General features: G+C 46.4%; 1 protein-coding gene across 1 annotated transcript in view; it reads left to right on the top strand.

Moving 5' to 3' along the window:
* Positions 1-26,995, top strand: part of EDARADD (EDAR associated death domain) — a 65,335-nt gene that overhangs the window by 18,886 nt on the left and 19,454 nt on the right. The window contains exon 4 of the mRNA XM_039247181.1: positions 7,202-7,260. Coding sequence (XP_039103112.1) covers positions 7,202-7,260 — 59 coding nt within the window. The remainder of the gene's footprint in view (positions 1-7,201; positions 7,261-26,995) is intronic.

The raw sequence follows: 26,995 nt of genomic DNA, 5'->3' as shown, positions 1-26,995 counted from the left end.
AGGGGCACCTGTGTGGCTCAGTCGATCAAGTGTCCAACTTTTGATTTCAGCTCAGGTCATGATCTCACGGTTTGTGAGCTCAAGCCCTGAGTCTGGTTCTGCGCTTGCAGTGCAGAGCCTGCTTGGGATTCTCTCTCTCCCTCTCTCTCTGCCCTCTCTCCCATGCATGTTCTCTCTCAAAATAAATAAACATAAAAAAATAGTTTGCCCTAAAACTAGCAAGCCAATTCGCTCTATTTTATACGATCTCTCACCTCGTTAGATTGACAGCATTTTGCTGATAGGCTTCCTTGTTCTGATAGGAAACTAAACACCCCTCCTACCTGCATGATTTGCTGTGTCTTGGTCCTGCTTAATCCATAAATTCATTCCCTCCCTCTCAACCTTGACTGGAACTCTGTTGGGAACCTCCAGTTACAATACATTCCCAGGTCAATCCCCCTCCCCCAGATTGTGATTTGAATACAAAGGTGACCACCCTGCAAATTTCTTTTTTTCTGTTGTGGAGGGCAGAGAGGAGTGAGAGCGATAAGGACCATGGGAATGTTTGGGGTGCACCACTTCACACAAGTAACTACTTAAGTTCAAGTTGCCATCCTACGGGGAGAGCAGCCATGTTTCTACAAAAATGCTGAGTTGGCAGTTGTGACGCTAGCCACTCTGAGGATCAGTGTGACTGAAATCATGTGTCCATGACTTTCTGCCAGAGCGTGCATCAGAATGCCGTGGGGTGCCTGTGAGATGTCAGACTCTCTGGGGTCCCTGAGATTCTGGTTAAGGAAGTCTGGTGTGGAGCCCAGGAATCTGCATTGTTAACAAGCCCCAGAGGTACTTCATTCAGATGTCAGAATGCTGGGGGCTATCCTGAGAAACTCAGGCCGAGGCAAGATCTCTGCTGCTCTCCCTTTGAAAGATAACATGTAGAAGCTTAGTAAAAAAACAAACAAAAAACATGCTTTTAGTTTAAATTTCTCAGATAGGGACGCCTGGGTGGCTGAGTCAGTTGAGCGTCCAACTTCGGCTCAGGTCATGGTCTCGTGGTTCCTTGAGTTCGAGCCCCACGTAGGGATCTCTGCGGTCAGTACAGAGCCTGGAGCCTGCTTGAGATTCTGTGTCTCCTTCTGTCTCCCTTCCCCCACTCACACTGTCTCTCTCAAAAAAGAATAAACATTTATTTTCAAAAATCTATAGATAAGTAAATACATTTCTCAGATAATACTAATAAGGGGAAAGATTGCCCTTTACTCTCGCAGGAATTGTATAGGAGGCAATGAATGCAGTAGCTCCTGGTTTGAACAAATCCAGCAGCCCAGCGCTTAATAGGTGAATGAATGTTAATGGATGTAAAGAGATGACTCAATCAATCTCTCATTCGGTCTTAGCTGTTGGACCCTGATAATTGATTCTTTATTTAAAACTTTATACCTCTAAAAATCAACATAGACCTTTCTTTCATAACGTTCTGTATTTCTGTCAACTTTCAAGGTTAGCGTGCAGGAACAAATTCTGTAGTTAAAGATTAAAACGCGATGGACCCGTCAGTTTTTAACATACCTGTGCCATCTTCACCGTAATCGGGAGCCGTGAAGTTAACACCTGTGTCAGATAGCCCTAAGCATGGAGGTTCCTTCCCAAAGTCCATTTTTTGAAACGTGTTAAAACATTTCACGTGCACGTCAGGTCCCTTTGACTTTTGCAGGCAATCCCCACTTAGACAATAGAACTGACATGGCTTTGGCTTTTAGGAGGGTGAGCTATTAAGACAACTATAATCCCACCCTGTGCTAATCCGAAAGGCTTGGTAAAATGTCAGACAGACGAATGAGCACGGAGGAATTTGTTGTGATGTTAAGCAGAGGGGAATGTGTCTGCAGTGCCTCTTATTCACCCCTGGGGAGGGAGGGATCCTGCCCAGGGGTTATGGGGATGGCCACACATGCCTGACGCTGGACAGATGAGATTGACAGGAGTCACACTCACAGTTTGGGGGAGGGGGACACTGCAAGCCACGCAGGGTCACATCCCACAGGGCTGCCCTTGGGAACAGAACAAGCCACCAGGGGCTGTAGGCGGTAAGGGTGGTGGTAACAAGAGGAGGGAGGGTCCCTGGTTCCCCAGGGAGGATGTGACCAGTTCATCTGAGTAATTGTGTGGGCAGGTGGGGAACTGAAACGCAGTCCTCAGGGGTAAGTAGGGACCGTGCCTGGTGTTCAGCTAGGGGACCTGGTCCACAGAGCAGCTGTGCGGAAGGCTCGCACCTCCTGATTTTTACCAGATGTCAAGACAGATATTGAGTCTTAGTCTTAGATCTTACACCACAGTTGACTCTGTGATAACCTTGACATAGATTTAAATCTTAGTGATGATTGGGACTTAGAGGATAGAGAAGGGCCTCCCTAAAAAACACACCAGACACTCGACCAGGAGAGGGTGGGCCATGCGGTATGGCACTGGTATAATGGGGGCAGGAATTTAGGTAACCAATGCCAGGTTACCTAAATTCAGGTTACCAATGCCAGCCAACCTACTGGGTGGCTCAGTAGATTAAGTGTCTGACCTTGGCTCAGGTCATGATCTCAAGGTTCATGGGTTCAAGCCCTGAATCAGGCTCTATGCTGACACCTCAGCTTCCGATTCTGTGTCTCCCTCTCTCTCTCTGCCCCTCCCCCACTCACGCTCTCTCTCAGAAATAAATACTTAAAAAAACTTTTTTTTAAGATAACCAATGCCTGTGGCAATTGGCAAGAGCTCTATTTGCACTCTGTAACTAAAGCAGGAATTCTGTGAGGCGCTCATCATCCCTTTTGATTTAACCTGTTGCCTAGACAGTAGATGGAAATTCCATCGAGTGGCTTCTTTTAGAGCCAGGCATTGTGTCCTAAGAAGTGAAATGAATGTCTTGGTCACCAGCAGTAATGTCTGGAACTCCAAAGGGGATAGAGAATATTCTAGTGAGGCCTGATAGTGTGGCCTTACTATGTGTAGAGACATCTTTACCTTGATTTATATTCTCTTCATCTGTGAGGCAAGAGATTCCCAGAGTTCTGTCCCAGAATGTGCAGGTCTTAGGCAGTGGTCTAAGAGTTTGTATTAAAAAAAAAAAGTGTGGACGGGGCCATTTTGTTGGGCCATTTGTCAGGCCATCCAGCACTAAGATAACCAGCTGGAGTCTGGCAGTCTTTTATCAGGAACGTGTGGACTAAGGGCTGGAAAGCATAACTATCCATGAGCGCCAGCACGTATGATGGTGGTGATAACACCTGTAAAATCTACAAATTCCCACTGCTGTTCGCTCGGTTGATCTGAAGGGACTCCCCAGGTAACTCGGGAATGTGAGAAGGGTGACTTCCTCCAGCACCGTGGCATCTGCAGATAGCCTGAGGATAGTGGAGGCCACGCCCTCCTATGGGTGGAATATGCCAGGAGGCCCACCTTTGGCTCCACTCAGTAGCAGTGAGGTCTCAGTAGCCATGTCAAACTTGTACAGAGCTGCTTCTGTGACCCAAGGCATAATGGGCAGCAGGGTATGGAGGCTTACAGATGCAGGGTCAGTGAGAGCCTCTACACTTCCAGAAGAGCCCGGCATGCAGCCGGCGGTCGCTGCCCTGCTGCTGTATAGAGAGAAGGGTCTAGCAGGGCAGTTTCATGCTTCAGAAGCACGTAGACAGCATATGGCTGTCATGGGTGGTCCAGAGACTTCAGGGGGTATATGAGGAGGTCATTTAAACTGTGAAGGGGTCTCTGGGAATGTGTGTTGTAGGCTTTTGTTAGACAGGGCCAAATTTATGGTGGAGCAGTTTACAAGTAACTGCATCAGTGGGAATTAGTAAAATATGTAAATGAGGAATACATTGCCACCAGAACTCCCCGCAAACTAGATGTTGGACTTGTATTAACTTGTATTAGTCACTGACAGGGTCCATAACTCTTTATTTTTTATTTTTTATTTTATTTCAGAGAGAGAGAATGAGTAGGGAAGGGGCAGAGAGGAAGAGAGAGAGGGGATATGAGGGTTTCCTAAACAGGCTTCCATGCTCAGCACAGAGCATGACGAAGGTCCCATAACCCTGGGACCATGACTTGAGCCGAAATCAAGAGTCAGACGCTCAGCTGACTGAGCCACCCAGGCATCCCTTAAAGTTTTGTTTTTGTTTTTTACTTTTGTAGCTCTTTTTTATTTTAATTTTTTAACATTTATTTATTTTTGAGAGAGAGAGACAGAGCATGAGTTGGGGAGGAGCAGAGAGAGAGGGAGATACAGAATCCGAAGCAGGCTCTAGGCTCTGAGCTGTGAAAACAGAGCCCGACATGGGGCTTGAACTCACGAATCGTGAGATCATGACCTGAGACAGAGTCGAACGCTCAACCGACCGAGCCACCCGGGCGCCCCTATTTTCATAACTCTTTATTGACCATGTCAGAGATGGAGTTGCCCTTAGTTTACCAAAAGATTCTCAGGAATTTAACCACGGTGGTAGGGCCGTGCACTGTGTGGAGGCCAACGTCCTGATCCCTTTCTGTGAGCTCTTTTGTGGAGATTTGTATGGCTTGGATGAATATATCAAATGGATATCCTTGGAGGAGGATGTCATCCATGTAGTGGCATACCCATGATCCTGAAGAAGGTTGGGTGCAGTTAAGAGCTTGCCTGCAAAGGGGCGCCTGAGTGGCTTAGTCGGTTAAGCGTCCAACTTTCGCTCAGGTCATGATCTCGCGGTTCGTCGGTTCGAGCCCCGCGTCGGGCTCTGTGCTGACTGCCAGCTCAGAGCCTGGAGCCTGTTTCAGATTCTGTATCTCCCTCTCTCTCTGACCCTCCCCTGCTCACGCTGTCTCTCTCAGAAATAAATAAAACATTAAAAATTTTTTAAAAAAGAGCTTGTCTGCAAAGACTGTGTGCTAGGGCAAGGTTGTTAGGTACCCCATATGTAGCCTGGTCACCATGTATGGGTGCCTTTGGAGATGAAGGTGCGTGGCACCTGAGAGGTTGCTAAAATAGACACTGAACAGAACATATTAGCCAAATTGGTAATCGCCAGATATTTATTAGTGGCTGGTGGGATGGAGTCAGTAATTTCAAACAATACTGGGTACTGGGTCTGGGACCTTGAAGGACAGGAACCCTGTATTAAGATCACAGTAAGGTACTGTGGGGCACCGTTCATTGTCTTTCGGGTTTAAGAACAGGCCAGATTCAGCTATTAAATGGAGAAGTAGCAGGCAATCCTCCCTTCACTCATCAGGTTTTATACCGTAAGTTTTGATCTTTGAAGGTCCTGTTTAATTTCTGTTGGGCCATGTTAGGTATTTGAACTGAGAGGTCCACAGGGTCTCATTTTGTTCAAATCAATTTCTAACTGTAAAGATTTAATTTAATATGAATTTGTCGGGTTGGAACCACCATGCCCATGAGGGTAATCTAAGGCAGTGGGTGCTATGACTGTGGGAAAATGAGGCGAAACTGTAGTTCTTTTGGTAAGGGGAAGTTGTGGCTATTTGTCCTATTTCACATTCAGGAACTCTCCTAGGATCATGTGGGGACCCTGTGTTTACATTTTACTGGCATCTCCAAGCGTAACTGTCGTTGGAGCCCCAGGACTGATGAAGTCCTTGAGGGTTTGCGGGTGCATTTCAGCAGACAGTAAAGCTCATTCAGAACTGACCTTGTCAGCCACCGAGGTCTCCGCACTCTCTTACCTGTTAGCTGTGTAAGTTATTTTAGTAAATGTTGGGTTTCCCATCGGGTCAAACTATGGAGCTCTGCTTGTAGTCCTTTTTTCCTTTCTTCTCCTCCTCCCTGGCGTCCAGGATTCTTTCTGTCTTTCTTTCATTTCCCGTCCCCTTTCCTTTTTGCATCACTGGATAAACTCTGGGTGCAGGTAGGTGGGGGAATCCTCCACTCCGCTCACATTTCTGCATCTCCTCCTCCACAGAGCCTCAAATCAGTACCACTGGGGTTGGGGCCCTCCCTGGGCAGCGGTTTCTTTCCTCTGGTTTCAGGACCCCGGGCTTGCGTCAGGCTCGAGCTAACCCCATCCCGAGCCACAGGGGTGCCGCGGGGTTCCCCTCTAACTCGGACCATCAGGGTGCTCGTTGCAGCCAGGCAGAGGTGGCTGCGCAGCCCAGCGGGCGATGGACTGAAACCGAGCTTTGCCGCAGCCCTGCCTTTTCTTTGTTTTTTTGTGATTTCTGTACAGGTTCCCTGGGGGTGTTTCTACTTGTACCGTATAAAGGCTCGGCGTTCGCTTTTTGTCTCTGATCATTCAGGGTGCAGACTTTCTAGGTGTTTACAAGGAGAGGCTCGGAGGCCTACCTTGCGGGGAGCCGCCTCTTCCCCCAGGGAACACCAGTCAGTCTGCGTGGGGTTGGGTCCACCTCCAATAAGGGCATATTGTTATGGGACCGTCAGGCCCGTGACTGCAGGATGGGCCCTTTAGTGTCCCGTGAGCAGCTGCGCGGAGCCCAGGCACCCTGGCTCATAGGTGGAATCCTTAGAGCACACCCACCAGCCATCAGTTGAACCTGACAGCACATCACATGGGGGTATAGTCAATATCAGTTTTCACCTTGGGGACGAGGACATTTTAGGTGGGAGGAGAGGACAAACACCGAACGAAGCCAACACACGACGCTGCGCAGGCCAAGTGCAAGTCAGCCAGCGATCGGCAGTTCTGTCCCAGGCAGCGTCTCTGCGCCGGGGAAGTTAGTTACATCTGATGAAGTGTCTCCCATAGTGGTTGGACCATGCTGTTCACGAGGCCAGCTGTTCGGAGGCCCTCCTGTTCGCCCTATTGGTGAGGGAGGGATCCTGCCCAGAGGTTATGGGGATGGCCACACATGCCTGGCACGGGACAGATGAGATCGACAGGAGTCACTTGTCCTCACAGCCTGGGGGAGGGGAACACAAGCAGGCTCACATCCCACGGGGCTGCCCTCGGGCACAGAGCAAGCCCCGGGCCCTGTAGGCGGTGAGGGTGGCGGTAGCAAGAGGAGGGAGCATCCCTGGTCCCCTGGGGAGGATGTGACCGGCTCGTCTGAGTGATTCAGTGGGCTGGCGGGGAACTGAAGCTCAGTCCTCAGGGGTAAGTAGGGACCATGCTGACCAGATGTCAAAGCGACACATAGCACCGAGTCCCAATCACAGGCCTCCCTCCGCAGAGCGTGCCCTTTCCTTATCAAGCTTTGTGTCTTTTCCCCCCTCCAGCTGAGGAATGTGATCCAGTTACTCTGAACAGCCCAACAAATTCCGACGCACAACATCAGGTAAAAATCATTTCGGTTATATTTTCACCCTTAGGTACATGCTAATCCAACTGGAAAGTCTTAGAGATTCTCTTCCAGAGCTTTGAAAGAAGAGGATTTTGAGGTAATAAAATAAGCCTGGAAATTATCTTGAAGCTTCCCCATTGAATGTCATCTCTTGTGACTTTCAGTATCTCTGGTACCTTTAATCCGTTCTTTGAAAGGAATATTTATCTGTATGCTAAACACAGACCATCAGCGTTTGTTAAGCCACAACCAAACTGGATAGTTCCATGCCGTTTTTGTAATTTTTTTTTTTTTTATAAAACTTGTACTTTTTTCAGATACCAGAAGTCAAACTTGATCACATCATTTTTATTGTCTTTTTCCAAAAAGCAAATCCATGTGTTGCTTTCTGATTGTAAAAGAATGTTCTTTTAAACTTCAGATAGGACAGAAATGTACCCCTACAATTGAGAATTGCCTGTCATTCCACCGTTCGCCTTCTGAGGTACATCCTTCCAGAAGCTTCCTTGGGTCACCGTGTGTTTCAGTCACTTCTGGTACTGTCCAGTCCATTTCTTTCCACTCGCTCAGAGCTTATTAGCCAAATTGCACAATGCTGCACATCTGCTGAACTATATTTAGAGTGTCAAATGTCTCAAAAAGCCCGTCTTGCCTCACGATGGCTGGCTGGTTCCGTCCTGCCTGTTCAGTAACACCAAGTTAATTCTTAGCAAGACAAATTGGAAGTTGTGTTTAGGCTTGTTTGTCAAACGTCAGTCTGTCATATGTTATTAATAGTGACACTCCTGGATGGTCAAATCACCTTTGTAGTAATGCAGAGTTGTACGGTAGTTGATAAAACAGTCTATTTTAATCATATACAGCTCTCTTGAAAGTGGTCAGTGACCCCGCTTTTAACTCTGGCTTGGGGCTCTTCAGTCACCGACTGTGAATATCGTGCTTATTTTTTGTAATTTTTTAATGTTTATTTATTTTTGAAGGGGGGGGCTGAGAGAGAGGGAAACAGAATCCGAAGCAGGTTCCAGGTTCTGAGCTGTCAGCACAGAGCCTGACACGGGACTCGAACTCCCAAACCGTGAGACCATGACCTGAGCTGAAATCGGGTGCTTTACCGACTGAGCCATGCAGGCACCCCTCATATTCTTGTTTGTTAATCCTCAGCATTTTCCTCGGAATTACAGTCTAAGGATTGACTTTGGCACTGACTACATTTAAACCACTTTAGTGAACCCAAAGTATGAAATTTTCTTTTCTTGCGCTCTTCAATTTATTTGGCAAAGTTTTGCCCCTCACATGTTTTGTAACATGATACAGACTCCCACGAAGATACAAGAATGGTGTTTGTTTAGCTTGCTTTTAGGGATTTTCCAAAACCAGTTAAGATTAGGTGCAGAGTATACCTTAGGACGCTGTTCACTAGTTTTTTTAAATTAAATTTTAGTGTCCTAGGTCTGGTTGTATGAAGTAAAGACAATCCTAAAAGATGAAAAATAGATTTTTCAGCAAATACAAAGGGAAGAAACCTATTTGAGGTTTTTTCCCCCAGTTCTGTTTTAAAAGAGAATGTCTCCTATTCCTGTGAAAAGTAGGACTCTACCTCACTACTTCAGTTAGTTATTTATTTGTGTAATCTATAGGATTTGTTCTAACTGCTAGGTATCCAGAAGAATTCTTTGAAACCAACTTGGCAGGTAGAACAAAGAAAACTCACTAGGGCAGAAACATTAAAAAAAAAAAAAAAAAAAAAAAAAAAAAAAAAAAAAAAAACCAAAAAAAAAAAAAAAAAAAAACAGAAACAAACAAAAACCCCCACACTCTAGTTTCTAGAGCTCAGACTTTAAATTTTTTTTAATGTTTATTCACTTTTTGCGAGAGAGAGAGAGAGAGAGAGAGAGAGCGCGCGCGTGCACGTGCGCGCGTGCACACACACAAGTGGGGGAGGGGCAGAGAGAGAGAAAGACAGAATCTGAAGCAGGTTCCAGGCTCTGAGCTGTCAGCACAGTGCCTGATGCAGGGCTCGAACTCACAGACTACGAGATCATGACCTGAGCTGAAGTTGGACACTTAACCGGCTGAGCCACCTAGACGCCCCTCTAGAGCTCAGACTTTAAAAGCAAGCTAATAATTTGCTCTTTAGAATATTCAACACTTGGTGTGTTCATTTTTGTCATTTTAAAAAACTGACCTCTAGCAAAAGCGCCTCCTCTATTTATATTATTTGGTTTTACCAAACTAAAGGGTTTTCTTTTTCTTTTTTCTTTCTTTGTTTTTAAGTTTTAGAAACCACATGAAGGGACTGGTTTAGTTAGTTGTGATGAAAGGATCATGCTAACACGAGATGTTAATAATGAAGGAAATTGAGTGTAGGGTGTACAGGACCTCTCTCTACCATCTTCTCCAGTTCTCTGTAAGTCTAAAGCTATTCTAAAGTAAAAACATACTTTAAAAACCACAGTAAGTAAAATTTAGAATGTAGAAAAATGAAAAAACTCTTTCACAATTCCATTGCTCTTAATATAACCATTTTTTTTTTTTTTTGCCATTTGGATGTATTTCCCTGATACTTTTTTTAATATGAGTAATTACAAAACTGTCAGTGAGCTCGCTTTTCTTATGTAATCTCACCAACATTTTTAAAGTTTATTTATTTTGAGAGAGAGAGAATGAGGGGGAGAGAAAGAGAGAGAAAGAGAGAGCCAAGCAGGCTCCACACCATCTGCCCAATGCAGGGCTCAACCCACGAACTGTGAGATCATGACCTGAGCTGAAGTTGGACACTCAACTGACTGAGCCACCCAGGCGCCCCTGTCTCATAAACGTTTTATCCAGTTTGCTACATGGCCTTGCCATCAGTTTGAATAGGTCCATGGTGTGATCATTTCTGACACAGAAGTAGATTCTAGGATGCGTGTGAGGCAGCGCAAGGGGCTCCCCCGCCAGGAAGAGTGGCATATGTCAGTGCTCTGAGAGCTACTGACAAACACTTTGTCTGGAGCTGAAGTATTAGGAGATCCTAGGTGATAAGACTGAGGTATATGTTGGAGCCAGGGCCCCAGAGCCTTGAATGCCAGACATAGGTCAATAGAAATTACTGGGGGTTGTAAGTGGCCCATATGACCAGTCCCTCCCCAGGGGGACTGGAGAGAAGATGAGGGTAAATTTTAAGCCTGTGACTGGAAAATGTTTCTACCAAGAATGTAAATAGAGAATTCGGATAGAAGATACGATTCACGTGTTGCTGGGATTAAGTTCTGTTTGTGGGTTGTAGAAAAAGGAGATAAAGGTTTGTAGAGTTTGCGGGGTGTGAGATTTGTGGCGATGCCCGGCAGGTACTAGAGAACACAGCACTAGGTGCTGATTTAGGATGTTACAGTTGAAGCCTCAGGAGTGGACCAGACTGCCAAGGAGAGAGTCCTTGTAGAAAAGCAGAGAGAGGGGGCGCCTGGGTGGCTTAGTCGGTTAAGCGTCCGACTTTCGCTTAGGTCATGATCTCACGGTTCGTGGGTTCGAGCCCCGCGTCGGGCTCTGTGCTGACAGCTAGCTCAGAGCCTGGAGCCTGTTTCAGTCTGTGACTCCCTCTCTCTCTGACCCTCCCCTGCTCACGCTGTCTCTCTCTCTCCTAGAAATTAAAAAAAAAAAAAAAAAGAAAAGCAGGAGAGGAGCCGAGGCTGGAAGCTTGCGGAACAGCTCACTTTAGAGGCCAGTGGGAGAAAAAAGCGGAGACGCAGAAACCGGTCATAGAGACAAAAACCTAACTGCCAGGCTGAAAGAGGGACTGGGTGACCAGAAAGCCCGTGCAGTCCTGTAGAATTCCTTCAGGTGGCAAAGAAAAAACACTAAATTCTTGTTGGAAGGTGCTAGAAAATACAGGGGGGAAACTTCTTTTTTTTCAAGATGGGAAACCTCGGATTTTAAAGGATAGGGTGTTACCAAGGAGCAGAGAGATTAAAAACAGGAGGAGAAGTGCAATAATTAGTGGGCTTTGCTGTCCCTGTGGAAGGTAGAGAGGATTAACGTTCTTAGCAAATACTTATTGGTTATATGCTTAATGTTCTGTGGGGAACACACCTTGATTTCCCTCAAGGAACGTGTCCTGTGGCAGGGAATATAAGGTATGTGCACACACGTGTTGCATAAGTAGGGTTCTCTGAGGCACAGGTTAGCGTTTTAAAAGTGAGAACCTCAACTCTTTCAGAGACAGGATAAAAAGAAGCGGGATAGGTAAGGATACAAACATTCTTTTTCAGGTTTTTTTGTTGTTTTAGAGAGAGAGCGCAAGCAGGGGAGGGAGGTAGAGGGGAAGAGAGAGAAACTTTATTTAAAAATGTTTATTCATTTTGAGACAGAGGGAGAGAGAGCTCACACGCTTGAGCATGGGAGAGGGGCAGAGGGAGAAAGAGAATCCCAAGCAGGCTCCTTGCTCAGCACAGAACCCATTGCGGGGCTTGATCCCACGACCCTGAGATCATGACCTGAGCTGAAATCAAGAGTCCAAAGCTCTACTTACTGAGCCGGGTGCCCCACAAACATTTTTTTATATGTAAAGACTCTAGCAGCTGAGATAGCTGATGTCAGATTTGAGCTGGGTCTTGAATGGCAACACTTGAATGGAGCAGGAAGGGAGGAAGTCTAGCAAGGAGATTAGGGGGTTAAAGGGTTTGTTCTGTCCATACAGCAGGGAGGCCATAGGCCATTGTGAACAAGACAATAGCATGGTGGTGTTTGATAAATAAGATTGCAAGAGGAGAGATGATGCCACATCCATTCATCTGTCCACCCATCCGTCCACCCACCCATCCATCTATCCGTCCGTCTGTCCATCCAACCATCCAACCGTCTATCCACCCACCCACCCACCCACCCATCCGTCCATCCACCCACCCGTCCGTCCATCTACCCACCCATCCATCTATCCGTCCATCCACCCACCCATCCATCTATTCATCCATCCATCCATCTGCCTGCTCACCCATCCATTCATCTGTCCACCCATCTGTCCACCCATCCGTCCACCTACCCATCCATCCGCCCGTCGATCCATCTGCCTGTCCGCCCGCCCACCCATCCACCCACCCATCCATCCACCCATCCATCCATCCATCCACCTATCCACCTATCCGTCCATCCACCCACCCATCCATCTATCCATTCATCCACCCACCCATCCATCCATCTATTCGTCTGTCCATCCATCCATCCATCCATCCATCCATCCATCCATCCATCCATCCATCCATCCATCCACCTATCTGTCCATCCGCCCACCCATCCATCTATCCGTCCGTCTATCCATCCATCCATCCATCCATCCTCCCATCCTCCCATCCTCCTGCCTGCCCCCACCCACCCACCCATCCATCTGTCCATCAAGTATTTGATATCACCACTCTCTTAGGTGCTAGGGATACAATGGTGAATGCTTAGAGCTACACTTAGAGTTAGCATTTGAAATCTCTAGCCTGGAAAGCTGAGAAGGAATGGTTACAGATGCTCCCAGAACGGAGGCTCCATAGACAGGTAAGCTGGGAAACTCTCCCTTGGATTCTTGGAGAATCTCAGCACATATCTGTAAGGGAAAAGAGAGAGGCGACTGTAAGGGAAAAGAGAGGCGATGGCTGATTGAGTTCATTCGACAGGGAAGCAGACTTGTCTGAACAGATAAAGCCTTACCCCCCCCCCCCCCCGCCCACCTCGGCATGCCTGGTAACCCCCGCATCCAGCATTTCCTCTCAGCTCCACTTTGGGAAGTGCTGTCTGGGCCGAGTCCTGACCGCCAGCAGTGGGAACACGGTCTTGGTCTCCCAGACAAGGGAAGTTCCTGAAAGAGTCTCCCTGTAGAGTGATGGCATGAGAACAGAGTTTCAGAGAAGTCATCCTGGCGGTGGCCAGTCCAGGAATGGCTAGGAGGAAACACTGAGGTTCTTTTGCACCCCCCCCTGCCCCGGGGGTACGGTCCCAAGGGCTTAGGTACAGGATGTGGAAACAGGAATGAAGAGGGGAGGGTAGCATTCTGAACATCTATGTGGGTATCCAGGGCTGCTGTTGCAAAGCGCTGCAGATGGGGTGGGTTCAGAAACGTGTGGTGTCACAGCTCTGGAGCCCAAAAGTCTGAGATCAAGGTGGGCAGGGCCTGTCCTTCTGAGGGTGCTGGGGGCAGACCCTTCCTAGCCTCTGTCCTTGCTTGTCGATGGCTGTCTTCTCCCTGTGACTTCACATCATCTTTCCTCTATGCATGCCTGTCTCTGTACAAATGTCCCCTCTTCGTAAAGACACGAGTTGATCTTTTTTAAGCTCTTAAAAATGTCATCGAGCACATTGTAAATGCTTTATGGGTGTGTAATTAATAAGTCAGACTGACCAGGAACAAATAGTACAATTAAGTCTGTGTCTACTGGCAATAGTGCTTCAGAGAGAAATGAAGCAGGGGAGGGGGTCATTGAGCCCCACGATGGTGGGAGCTGCCATTTGTAATAGGGAAGCGGATACAAGCTTGCTATGTTCAGGGTACCGGAGCAAATGATGTATTTTTGGAACATGTTCTAAAAACAAGCAGTCAGGGCAGAAGATGTGGAGAGTCCCCAGAAATCAAGAGCTTTGCTGGCTCAGGTACCAGCAGCCTCACCCCTTCCGCCTGAACAGGCCCTGGTGTGGCAGTGTGGGAGTGTGGCTTGCACGGGACCCACAGGGCCAAGTTCCTCCCTCCAGAAACCCACAGAGGAGCTAAGCTGGCATGACACGCAAGGGACAAACACAGCTGGAGGCATTGACTTCAGGGGTTTAATCAGGCACATGCGCCTTGAGACTGATCCCTCAGAGTTTTCTAGGACTCTCTCCTGCACGGGGTTCGCGCTGTTTTCTGGGGGGACCTGGGTGGAGAGGCAATAGTGAGACCACCCTGCTAGCCATGTTTCAGAAGCGGGGCGGGTGGGGTAGAGAGGAGGGAGTGTGGGGCAGTTGTAGGAGCTCTGAGCTTCCAGAACGGGAAGAGGGAGAGCAAAACCTTCCTAAACCCAAGAGTAGATTCTAAAAGCCCCCTAGGTGATTCTTGTTTTTTTTTTTTAATTTTTTAATTCTTTAAATGTTTGTTTAATTTTGAGAGAGAGAGAGAGAGAGAGAATCCCAAGCAGGCTCTGCACTGTCAGTGTGGAGCCCAACTTGGGGCTGGAACTCGGGAATCTTGAGACCATGACCTGAGCTGAAATCAAGAACCGGAAGCTTAACCAACTGAGCCATCCAGATGCCCCTATGAGCCCCATAGGTGATTCTGATGCATCCCACTTCCTCCCCCACAAACAAAACCACTGGATAGGAGGGATAGCGTCTGGCTGCTGGTTAAATTCCCCTAGTCTACAGCAGCATGGATACATGAATAATTTTAGTTTATGGTCACATAAATCAGCAGTGGAAGGTGTTGTGAGATTAGTCACAAATGTACCTACCGCCCTTCATCTGCCATATTCTCCCCCTACCCTACCTTCTTGGCTATTTTTAGATAATCCGTGAGTCTGGCACATGACTTTGCACAGAGGAGGGGCAAGGGTCTTGCGTAGGTCAAGTGGCTACTATAGGATCTCGCACTGAAGGCAGTAATGAGGATCCTTAAGGACAGATTTTAAAAACATGATGAGCCACCTGGGTGGCTCAGTCGGTTAAGTATCAGGTCATGATCTCACAGTTCACGGGTTCGGGCCTCACGTCAGAGCTCTGTGCTGACAGCTCGGAGCCTGGAGCCTGCTTCTGATTCTGTGTCTCCCTCTCTCTCTGCCCTTCTCCCTTTGTGCTCTGTCTCTGTCTTTCTCAAAAATGAATAAACATTAGAAGAAATTAAAAAAAAAAAAAAAACATGGAAAGCACCTATTAGTGGCCCAAAGAAAACAAATGTAAATTTTCTTATTAACGTTAGTGCCTGCTTAGCCCAACAGTTCTGGACCCTGACTGCACATTAGGAATCGCCGGGAGAACATTTATAATCTACCCATGCTTGCATCCCGTTCCCCAGAGATTCTCACTGGAATGCTTTGGGGTAGGCTCCCATTGCTGATATTTCTTAATGTCCTGGGAACTTCTCTGTGCTGCAGAGTGAGAAAGTCTGGGATAGACCATGCATCCTCATCCAGGGGGTGAGGGGTCCAGACATGCCCATGGCATTAGCTCTTCATGTTCCATGCATGCAGGCTGCTCCCACATGCTCCAGACTTATGTGGGAGTCTGTCTCCAAATTTCCCCTTTTTATAAGAACACCAGTTCTGTTGGATTAGGGCCCTCCCTAATGACCTCTCTTCAACTTGATCACCCCCGTGAAGACCTTATTTCCAAATATAGTCACATTCGGAGGTTAGGACTCTGACATAGGAATTTGGAGTGGGGTTTTGGGGGGGGGGGCACAATTCAATATTCAAAACAGTATTCAGTGATTTGGTGTTGATTATATTACAGCGTTTATTTGGACTCTAATACTCCGTAGGCACTTAATAAGTGGAATGGGTGGGTGAATACATATCCTCTAGCATTTGGGGTATTGTGTGCACTGGCCGCTAATCTGTGCAGAAAACACACAGCCTGATTGTTTGCATCCTGTTCCGAGCAGAATGCGAGAGCTTTCCCCAGGAACCTCCTTGTAGAAGTTACGTCCTTATGAAAGGAAGATGAGGAAAGTATTATTTCCTCTTTTTTTTTCTTTTGCGTGGGTGTAACTATATTGTATCATTGTAATCACCTGTACAATGTCACGATTTCCTTCTTTCACATAATGCATCCTTTCCAAGAATTTAATAGGTTGTAATCAAAAGAATAATAATTACAATTAACATTTTTAAGCCCAAGTGTTCTTCCAGGCACTCACCTGTATGAACTCGTTTAATCTTCCAAATGGGAGGTACTATTGCTACGTCTATTTTACAGATGCACGCTACAACACAGAGAAGCTGAATGATTTGTTTAAGGTCACATAGCTACTGAGTAGTAGATCCAAGATTTTTTTTTTTTGCATTTTTCTAAAATGTATTTATTTAAATTCAAGTTAGTTAACATACAGCTTAATTTTGGTTTCAGGAGTAGAACCCAACAATTCATTACTTACATGTAACACCCATTATAGAGCCAAGATTTGAACCGTGTAGACATTCTGATTCTGGAAATCCGCTTCCTCCTTTATGAAATGGGTAGAATAGTGCCGGTCTCCTAGCATATAGTAAGCGCTCAGTAAACACCTGGTTGGTATTGCATTTAAATGAACGCCATCCCGTACTCGAATCTCTCACCCAGTTCCAGCTTGTCTTCCTCACCTCCAGCTCAGGCCTGATTGAAATTTTGAGGCCCAAAGAGATACTGGATGTCATTCCCCTCTCCTTCCCCAAATGAGAACTCAGCACCGTATAATGGCCTGATGTGGACAGAGCACTCCCAGATGACTGTTTCCATCTGCCCCCAACAGGCAACCCCAGCCTCTTCTCTCCCTGTGATGTATCACACCCCTCCTACCTGAGCAGGGTGCTTTCAAGATGGCTCCCGCCCACATGGCCATGGGAGACTTGCCCCTCTGGCCCACCATTAGGGACAGGGATGGCCCTGGAGCTTGTGGTTTCTTCATACACACAGGTTCGGGCCTCCCGGTGGCAGAGGGTTTGGGCCTTACTCACAAAGAGCGGGAAGCTGGTCTCTCCCTTCTGCCAAGTGCCCCCACAGGTGGCGATCCTGAGGCCCCCTCACCTGGCATAGGTGGGGCAGAAAGGGACCCCTTCCTCCTAAAGGCAGAGGAAGGGAAACTTCGTCCACCACTTCCTTCAAAGAAATCTCTTTCTCTTATATAGGCTGGAGGTAGGGTTGGGGTAATGGTCAGGCCACTTCTTTTGGCCCCCTCTTAGCTGGTTCTTTGGGGTTCACCTGGCCCCTTTCTGTGTGGTACTTTGGGTAATACTGTTAACAAGCATAGTTGCTGTTCCATGGCTTAAAAACTGGGTGTGGGCCCCTGCCCCCATCTACTCTGGGCAACATCATGTGCAACTCTATTTCTGAAAGGCTTGTTTAATGTCAAAGAAATCAGTTACTGATAGGCTTTCAACAGATAAAAACAGCATCTTCTTTGTATTTGGTGATATTTGTCACTAGGAACTGACTTGAGATCTTAGAACTTGTTCTGTGGAAGAACAGACTGGCGGTCTGGCCTATTAGGTCTAGTCTGTAAATACAGATGCAAATGTAGTGTAAGAAATATACAGCCTTACATGGGGGGCTGGGGGTTGCAGGGGAAGGGCATTCACCATGGCAGTGTTGAGGACAGCAAAAAAACTGAAACATCCTCAAGTCCCATGATAAGGAAACTCTTAAGTAACTCATGGCCAAGAATATAACAGGATGTGAGTTAGGGTATTTTCCTAGGGTCTTAAGAATTTTGACTGGGGCCCTACACTGAGGACAATGGCATGCATGCATTCCACAGAAAGGGGTCCCCCTTTGGCCTTGACCCCTCACCTGCCATGCCTTCCTTTTCTTCAGTCTCTGGGTCCTCACCTTCCTCCAAGCTCCCAGAAGCTCATGCGTGACTCCTAGGCTCCTTATTTCCTAAGCTCCAGTTAGCACTCGACTTCGGCTCAGGTCATGATCTCATGGTTTGTGAGTTCGAGCCCCACGTTGGGCTCTCTGCTGTCAGCACAGATCCCCCTTTGGATCCTCTGCCTCTATCTCACTCTGCCCTTCCCTCACTCATGTGCCCTTTCTCTCTCAAAAATAGATAAATATTTAAAAATAAACTAAAATGTCAATGTTTGCAGTATACTAGAAATTCAGTTCTTTCCAACCAATTAAAGCAAAATATTATGTAAAAGTGTGAAAGCGCCTATCATTTACTAATTTTTAAAGACCTTCTTATTTTTTTTGAAATGTTTATTTATTTTGAGAGAGAGAGTCTGAGCAGGGGAGAGGTAGAGAGAGAGAGACACAGAATCCAAAGCAGGCTTCAGGCACAGAGCCCGATGAGGGGCTTGAACTCATGAATCATGAAGTCATAACCTGAGCTGAAGACAGCACTTAACTGATGGAGCCACCCAGGTCCCCCAAAGATCTTTTTATTTTTTTAGAGCAGTTTTAGGTTTGCAACAAAATTGTGAGAAAGGTACACAGATTTCTTTTTTTCTCTTAAGTTTATTTATTTTGAGAGAGAGCACACTAACTGGGGAGGGGCAGAGAGAGAGAGAGAGAGAGAGAGAGAGAATCCCAAGCAGGCTCCCAGCCAGCAGCACAGAGCCTGCCTTGGGGCTCTCTCATGAATTGCGAGATCATGACCTGAGCCAAAATCAACAGACAGACGTTTAACTGACCGAGCCACCCAGGCCCCCCCGATCCTGACCATTTAGAAAGTGGGTTTGGGCTGAGACGTACAGATGGACAGTGTGGCATCTTTAGCACTGAAGGGGACCACAGAAATCCTGTGGTTCGTGATTTCTTTTGTTTTATAGTGGAGGGAGCCGGTGTCAGTGGATGAGGGATGGAGTTGGGACCCGTGCCTTGTCCAGGGTCGCTCACCTACCCCCGATGCCCAGCATTTCTGTGTCAGCTGCCCGTTACCAGTTACCACTGGGCTGCTTGCCTAGGGAGATTTTAGGCTTTTCCCGCAGTTCTAAATGATATCCGTGTGGCAGAGCAGCATGGGTAAGAGCTACCGGAATAAAACCAGTAAATGGTAGGGTTGCTCTTTTCTTTAAATTGGATTGAGAGGCAGTTGGCAAAATCCTCATTGCCTTGGCAGAGCAACTGGTCTGCCAGACTATCTGCGAACCCGATGCAATTATGCGTGTTATAATAACAGGAAACGGACCCAAGCGGCACTTGCTGTTGATGGTATCTTGCCTGAGTCAGCCCAGCAGGCCGCTACCTGCTCTTCGTGATACGTAGCGATGCTTTTCAAGCGCCAACAAGATCTGTTTCACAGATTGGTGAGCCCTTTGCTTTGTTCTTTGAGGGAAAAGCAGATAGTTCTGGCTTCAGGAAATCCTTGGTAGTTTCTCACTTCGTTCCTGAGACAACATTTCAAGAATGAGGAAGCAGTGCTCTTAGGGAAAACTAGAAAACCTTCCCTGGAGCCTCTACTTGGCTAGTTTTTAAAGAAATTTTTAATTTTTTTTTTAAAATTTATTTCTGAGAGAGAGAGAGAGAGGCAGCGTGAACAGGGGAGGGTCAGAGAGAAAGGGAGACACAGAATCCAAAGCAGGCTCCAGGCTCTAAGCTAGCTGTCAGCACAGAGCCCGATGCGGGGCTCGAACCCACGAACCATGAGATCATGACCTGAGCCAAAGTCAGACACTTAACCGACTGAGCCACCCAGGTGCTCCTCTACTTGGCTATTTTTAGCTCTGGTGAGAGGGACTCCCTTTGGCTTTGAGGACACTGTCTACCAATCCAAAGTAGACTGCACTTTCTTGAAACAGGCTGTGACGGGGGGCGGGGTGGGGAGCAGGGGGAAGTTCTTTATACACACCTGCCTGGACTTTGAGTGGACAGAGAAGGAACTTCAAGGGTGGATTTCGCTGGAATGGAAAGCACCTGTTCTATAAGTTGATGTATCCCTCATCTGTCTGCTTTTCCACTCCCTCCTTCCTTCCTTCGTTTACCCACTGTCCCATCCAGTCTGTGCAGTTGACCATCTCACCCCTACTCACGTGCCCGGGGTGCCCCATTGGGGGAACAGATACACGAACCACTACAAAGTTAAAATTTCATGAGAAATGCCAGGTGAATTTGATTAGGGTCTTTGCAAGAGGCAGACCTCTTCTCTGTCCCGATTCCCTAGACAGTTCTGCCCAAAACACACAAGGGTCTGATTCTATCTCCCAGGATAGAACTTAACATCTCCGGGTTGTGTCATCTGACTTTTTCTAGACTAAATTGATGTGTCGGGCATGGCGACCTTCCACTGACCTGCCTCCTCTCTCTCCTGGCCCCATCCATCTCCAAGCACGTCATCACAGGAAACAAACCCTCCACTCACACTCTGAAGTCTGGTACCCCCAACCTTGTCCCCTTTTCTCTCTTGCCCACCCTGCCCTGCCCTCAGGCTCGGCATGCAACAGCGCTCCACCCGTCTGGCATGTCCACGGGCTCTTGCTGATTTGTGTGGGCCCTGCGTGGCCACGCCCTCAGCGTGGGTAGACCAGGACCACCCGCACTCTGTGTTCTGCGTGCCGGAGAAAATAACAGAATGCAAACTGCTGTCCCCACTACTAATTCATGCTGCCCGCTACAGTTGTCCTTTGAGGGCCCTGCAGATCTTGTCTTTCATAAACTTCTCAGAAATGGAATTTTAAAAGAAAAATCGAAGTACAGCCGGTTCCCCATTTTTGATGGGCCAGCTTACAATTTTTCGACGTGATGGTGGTGGTGAAGTGACACATGTTCAGTAGAAACTGCACTTCGAGTTTTGGAGTTGGATCTTTTCCCAGCCAAGGGCTCTGCTCCTGTCTCCTGATGCTGGCCATGCGACCACAGGGGTCAACAGCCCACACACTGACATCCATTCTGCACTCACAGAGCCGTTCTGCTTTTTACTTTCTTTTAATTTTTTTATATTTAAATTTTTTTAATGTTTGTTTATTTTTGAAAGAGAAAGAGAGAGACACGCAGTGCTAGTAGAGGAAGGGCAGAGAGAGGAGACTCAGAATCCGAAGCAGGCTCCAGGCTCCGAACTGTCAGCACAGAGCCCAATGCGGGGCTTGAACCCACAAGACACAAGATCATGACCTGAGCTGAAGTCGGATGCCCAACCGATTGGGCCACCCAGGCATGCCATACTTTCTTTTTATTTTTTAAGTTTTTTAAAGTTTTTATTTATTTGGCGAGAGGGGTGGGGAGACAGAAGGAGCATGTGAGCAGAGTAGAGGTGGGGGCGGGGGGCGTGTAGAGGCAGAGAATCCTAAGCAGGCTCTGTGCTGTCAGTGCGGAGCCCCATGTGGGGCTCGAACTCATGAACCACGAGATCATGACCTGAGCTAAAATCAGGAGCAGGGGACTTAACTGACTGTGCCACCCAGGTGCTCCGTGCTTTTCACATTCAATGCAGTGCTCGAGTACAGAGATCTTCAAAACTTGATTATCAAATAGGCTTTGTGTTAGATGCTCTTACCCACCTGCATCTTACCCACCTGTTAAAATGTGCTCTTAAACACCTTTTAATGTGTTCTGAGCACGTTAAAAGTCGGCTGGGCTGAGCTATGATGTTCAGTAGTGAAAATTCATGGCAGTGAGTATATTTTGAATTTACGATATTTTCAACTTATGATGGGTTTATCAGGATATAACCCTGATATATATATGGATATAAGTTAAGGAAAATCTGTACTCTAGTTGGATGTAGTCTAATTTGATGGGTTTTTTTTTAACTTATATCTACTTTCGGGCCTAGTCAAAATAACATATTCGTGGTAAGGCACATAGAGCCAAAGGGCAAAAATGCCTGCTTTCTAGCACTTAAGTAATTATTGCCCTAAGACCAGCATACGAGAAGTTTATTAATCATTAAATTATACAGTCTCTAATCTGCTCTAATTGTTTGACTTAAAGGCTTCTGTTCTCATTATCATTCAGTGCTTTACTGACTGTAATGCCTTTGAATTTCGTTAGTGAGTTAGGATTTCACTTAGACTTCCCACTGGCGTGGGTGTCCAGGTAGAGCACGGTTTGGGTGGTTGAGATGCAGATTGATACAACTTTTGGAACACTATTTGGTGGCATCTGTTACTCATTGGGCAATGTCACTATTTAAGGACTTGATCTTATGGAAATTATGGCAGTGTTTGAAATAGAAAAAACATGCATTACTTACATACCCACTTGCAAGAAATGAATGGGTTAAGTAAATTTTGGTACTTTGACACAGTATAATTAAAACCATTAAAAAAAGAAGAGACCGGGGCACCCGGGTGCCTCAGTTAGTTAAGCATCTGACTCTTGGTTTCAGCTCAGGTCATGATCTCACAGTTCATGAGTTCAAGTCCCACATGGGGCTCTGTGCTGACAGTGCAGAGCCTGCTTGGGATTCTCTGTCTCCATCTCTTTCCGCCCGCCTCCCTCCCTCTCCCTCTCATTCTCCCTCTCCCTCTCCCTTTCTCTTTCTCTCAAAATAAATAAACATGTAAAATTTTTTTAAAAATTAAAAAAAGAGGAGAGGCCACTGAACTAAATAAGATATTATTAAATAAAGCAAGTTATAGACTCACATGGTTTGGGACTAAAAAAAAAAAAAGTCTCGGTCTTGGTTCCTATGACTAAGGAATCAGAAAGGACACGCCCCAGTTTATAACCAGTGACCTCTGGGGAGGGGGAAGGGATTGAGCGATGAGCTAAGAGCTGTAGACAAAGATCTTCACATCTCTTATGGCTTTTTTTTTTTTTTAAAAAAAACAGTATGATTTTTGAATAAAGATATTCTTCAACTTATAAGGGGGTTACACCTCATAAGCCCATTGTAAACTACAAATATTTAAGTCAAAAATGTATCACTGCACCTAACATACCAAACATCATAGCTCTGCCCAGCTGACCTTAAGTGAGCTCAGAACACTTATGTTAGCCTGCAGGTGGGCAAGAATATCTAACACAAAGCCTATTTGATAGTGAAGTGTAGGAGATCTCAAGTAATTGATTGAATACTGCTCTGAAAGGGAAAAGTAGAAGGGCTGTGTGGGCGCAGAAGGGTTGTCAGTGTGTGGGTTGCTGACCTTTGTAGTCATGTGGGAGCCGAGGAGCAGGGGCTGCTGCCAGGCATCAGGGAGAGGACAGTACCCCATGTCACTCTCCTGGGAAAAGATCCAAATCCAGACTTGGAAATGCAGTTTCTGCTAAATACATCTCACTTTTGTTCCATTAGAAAGTCAAAAATCATGTTGTTGTTTTTTAAGAAAAATTATCAGTTGGGGGCACCTGGGTGGCTCAGTCAGTTTAGCGTCTGACTTCAGCTCAGGTCATGATCTCACGGTCCATGGGTTTGAGCCCCGTGTCGGGCTCTGTGCTAACAGCTCGGAGCCTGGAGCCTGCTTTGGATTCTGTGTCTCCCTCTCTGCCCCTCCCCCACTCACACTGTCTCTCCCTCTCTCTCAAAAAAAATAAATAAAAAGTAAAAAAGAAAGAAAGAAAAATTATCAGTTGGCAGCTGTTCTTTTTTTTTTTTTTTTTAGGTAGACTCCATGCTGGGCATGGAGTCCAATGCAGGGCTTGAACTCAGGACCCTGCAGTCAAGACCTGAGCTGAGATCAAGAGGCAGACGCTTACCCAGCTGAGCCACCTGAGTGCCCCTGTCCTTTTTATTTTGTGTTTTTGGTATTTTTTTTTTCAAATTAAAGGAAAAAGTAGTGGAGTGACTAACTCATTCAAACATTTAGGTGGCATTTAGGCCCAATAAGCTTCCATATACTGGCACCTGAAACCCAGTGGTCTTTCTTCAGCCCACACATAATTATGCACCGGAGGAAAATTATAGGCTGGAATGAGGGGTTGTGAATGCACGTCCTCATCTCACAACCTTGGAGGAGTCTGTGCCCTGGCTTCACATGTGTCCTACACCTGGGATTTGTGAGCGTAAGAAATCTAGGCCAAAAACCCCCGCCTCTTGGTGATACCCTTTGCGCCTGCAAGTCATAACCTCCTGTGAAACGCTTGGTGATATTTCTGAACAATAATCATGCACGAGGGGAAAGCCCCTCCTTCCCTCGCCTTTGAAACCGTAGCACAGGTATGGAATTACATCTGAGCATGCCCAGCCTCCAAGTCCCAGGCACGGCTGCTCCAGTCTTTGACCCTGACTTCAACTCCAGAAGTAGCAGGTCTTCCTCGTAATTGAACAGAACTCTCGTTGAAGAGAAGAAAGAACCAAATGTACACAAAGCCACAGGTTTGCTCTGCTTCTAGCAAAGCAGGGTGGCATTCATTCAAATTTCCATCCTTCTGTATTTCATTCTTTCAAACTCAGTGAAACTTTTCCTGTTCCCTGAGGTCTCACTTGGATTCTTGCCCACCATTATGCTCCCCTGGCATTCTCTCTCTGTCTTTCTTTTTCCTTTTTTTAAAAAAAAAATTATTTTTAAGGTTTATTTATTTTTGAGAGAGAGAGAGAGACAGAGCATGAGCATGAGCAGGGGCGAGGCAGAAAGGGAGAGGGAGACACAGAATCTGAAGCAGACTCCAGCCGTCTGTACTGATGGCTCAGAGCCTGACATGGGGCTCAAACCCATGAACCATGAGATCATGACCTAAGCTGAAGTCAGACGCTTAACCGAATGAGCCACCCAAGTGCCCTTCTACGCCGTTGTGATGCGTTACTCATTCCTGTAGTGTCCATATTTTTGCTCCTGTCTTTGTTGCATTGCTGGGTTGTAACCTTGAAGCAGCAGGGATGTGGCTCCTTTGTCACCGTATCCCAGGCCTAGAATGATATCTTACACTGAGTAGGTACCTTTCCCAAGGCCAGTTTCTGGAATATACTTTCAAATAAATATGTATAATATCCTTCCATAAAAAGTAAAAGTGTAATTGGTTACTACAATAATAGTAATTAACTTGCATAAAAAGAATTAAGTACAATTTTTTTTTTTTTTTAGAAAATCCAACAGGAGTGGGGCACCTGGGTGGCTCAGTCAGCTAAGCATCCGACATCGGCTCAGGTCATGATCTCATGGTTTGTGGGTTTAAGCCCCGCATCAGGCTCTGTGCTGACAGCTCAGAGCCTACAGCCTGCTTTGGATTCTGTGTCTCCCTCTCTCTCTACCTCTCTGCTCCTCTCTCTCTCAAAAATGAATAAACATTAAACATTTAAAAAACAAAAACAAAAAAAGTTATAGAGATACCATGTCTGTCTTGGGAATTTACACCACTGAAAGCTGCTTGAGTTTCACTGGCTGTGACGGGAGAGAGTCTAGAACAGGGAAGATCCATGCTGTCGGAGCCCTGTTACTGTTGCACATCTAAGCTTCCAAAATCATATTTCCAAAGCCATTTACTGAAATACTTTCTTAAAGCAGAGAGATCAAGCTTTAGCATTGGTTGCTTCTCCCGAAGAAGCTACTTAAGTAGTTTGCATGGAAGACAGCTCTTTTCAGGCTCTTTGCCTGTCATTTGGGTTGCTGCTACCAAGTGAGCAGTGATAACTTGGATTTGGTCTTCGTGGAAACCTCTGACTAGACTTAGGTGACCATCAGGCTAACTACCCTTTTGAGTGCGTTCCCACCCAGTTATCCTTTCCCTAGTTTGCAAAATAATGAAGACGGAACTCTTTATCAATTAGCCAAGCGTAGACATTTAAAGATGGAATTTGACAGTCCAGAAGAGCATGTCTTACAGAAAACTAGCCCCTCGTTACTGGTTAGTACCTTCCCCATCAATCTGTCAGCCTCTTCCACCTATCCATCCATCCCCACATGGGATGGACTGCTCCTGGTGTTCATATTCATCTCTGAGGACAAAGTTCTTGGCCTTGGGGTTTCTGTTGCCCAGATCCCTATGTGAAATCGCCAGGGGTAAGTCTCCAGAAGTAAGTCCTCAGCATCTCGTGCCTAGAGCTCCGGTAGCAGAAATGGAGCCTGGCTACCAGCTTATAAACTAAGCAGAGGACAAAATGAGTATAAGCACGCCAGCGTTCTCTCTGCTCAGAGAATTCTTGGCAACAGTGAACACCTTTGCCCAAATAGAAGGTATTTGCCCTATATTCACAGTGAGAAGTTTTAACAAAATGGGGATTTTCTTTAGCTACTTGAATATATAAAACTTTGGTGTTCAACTTCACGGTACCTTCAAACCTCCTAAGAAGATTTAAAAAAATTTTTTTATTGTGGTAAAATACACATAATATTTACCATCTTGACCATTTTTAAGGATGTGAGTCTGTGGCTCTAAGTCTGTTCATGTTGAACCACCATCACCCCCATCCATCTCCAGAACCTTTTCATCTTCCCAAACTGAAACTCCATACCCATTAAATACTAATTCTCCATTCTACCCTCACCCCCACCCCCCAGTAGTCACTATTTAACTTTCTGTCTTTTTGGTTTGATTCCTCTCGGTACCTGGTATCACTGGAATCCCTTTGTGTCTGGCTTATTTCACCCACCATAATGTCCTCAAGGATAAAGGTCAAGCCTTGAAGATGAAAAGACACCATTTCTTTGGAGATTGGAGAAAAGGAGAATTGGGGCAAATACCTTGGCTCAGCCCCATCTCGGGATAGTAGGCACAAGTGGATATGTGGATCTTTGGAATTTGGATATGTGGAAATGGGTATTTCAGCAGACCAGAAAAGATTTGGAACAAAACCCAGTAGGTTCTTAAGGGGGGACAATTAGAAGAGAGACTGAGAATGGCCAAGGAATAGCTGAGACTCAGCTGAGATCACATACACGATCATAGAAATGTGTGAGGTTTGTCACTTCTTTTTCCCAAGCAATACTCAGCTGTTTAGAACAACACAAGGGGAAGGGAGGGCAGAGCTACTAAGTACCGGCCAGGGGCCCTCAGCCGATGGACAAAGCTAGGGTGTTTTTAAAGACCTCTCTAAGATGTGGGACCCCGGCCAAGTGGACAGGAATCTGGGTGAGACCAGAACAACAGAGTTGGGGTGGAGGCCACAGAATTGGTGGTCAAGGAGATGAGGTCAAGGGGCAAAGTCAGCATGAGGGAGGTGCAGAGAACATCATGGAGAAAGGCAGCTCATCCTCTGGTCTGGAGAACACAGACTCCACGCCTTATTTGTGTC

The sequence above is a fragment of the Hyaena hyaena genome, unplaced genomic scaffold, assembly GCF_003009895.1.
Source record: "Hyaena hyaena isolate Hyena2069 unplaced genomic scaffold, ASM300989v1 scaffold_288, whole genome shotgun sequence".
Taxonomy (NCBI): domain Eukaryota; kingdom Metazoa; phylum Chordata; class Mammalia; order Carnivora; family Hyaenidae; genus Hyaena; species Hyaena hyaena.
This window is presented reverse-complemented; position numbering and strand designations above follow the sequence as displayed.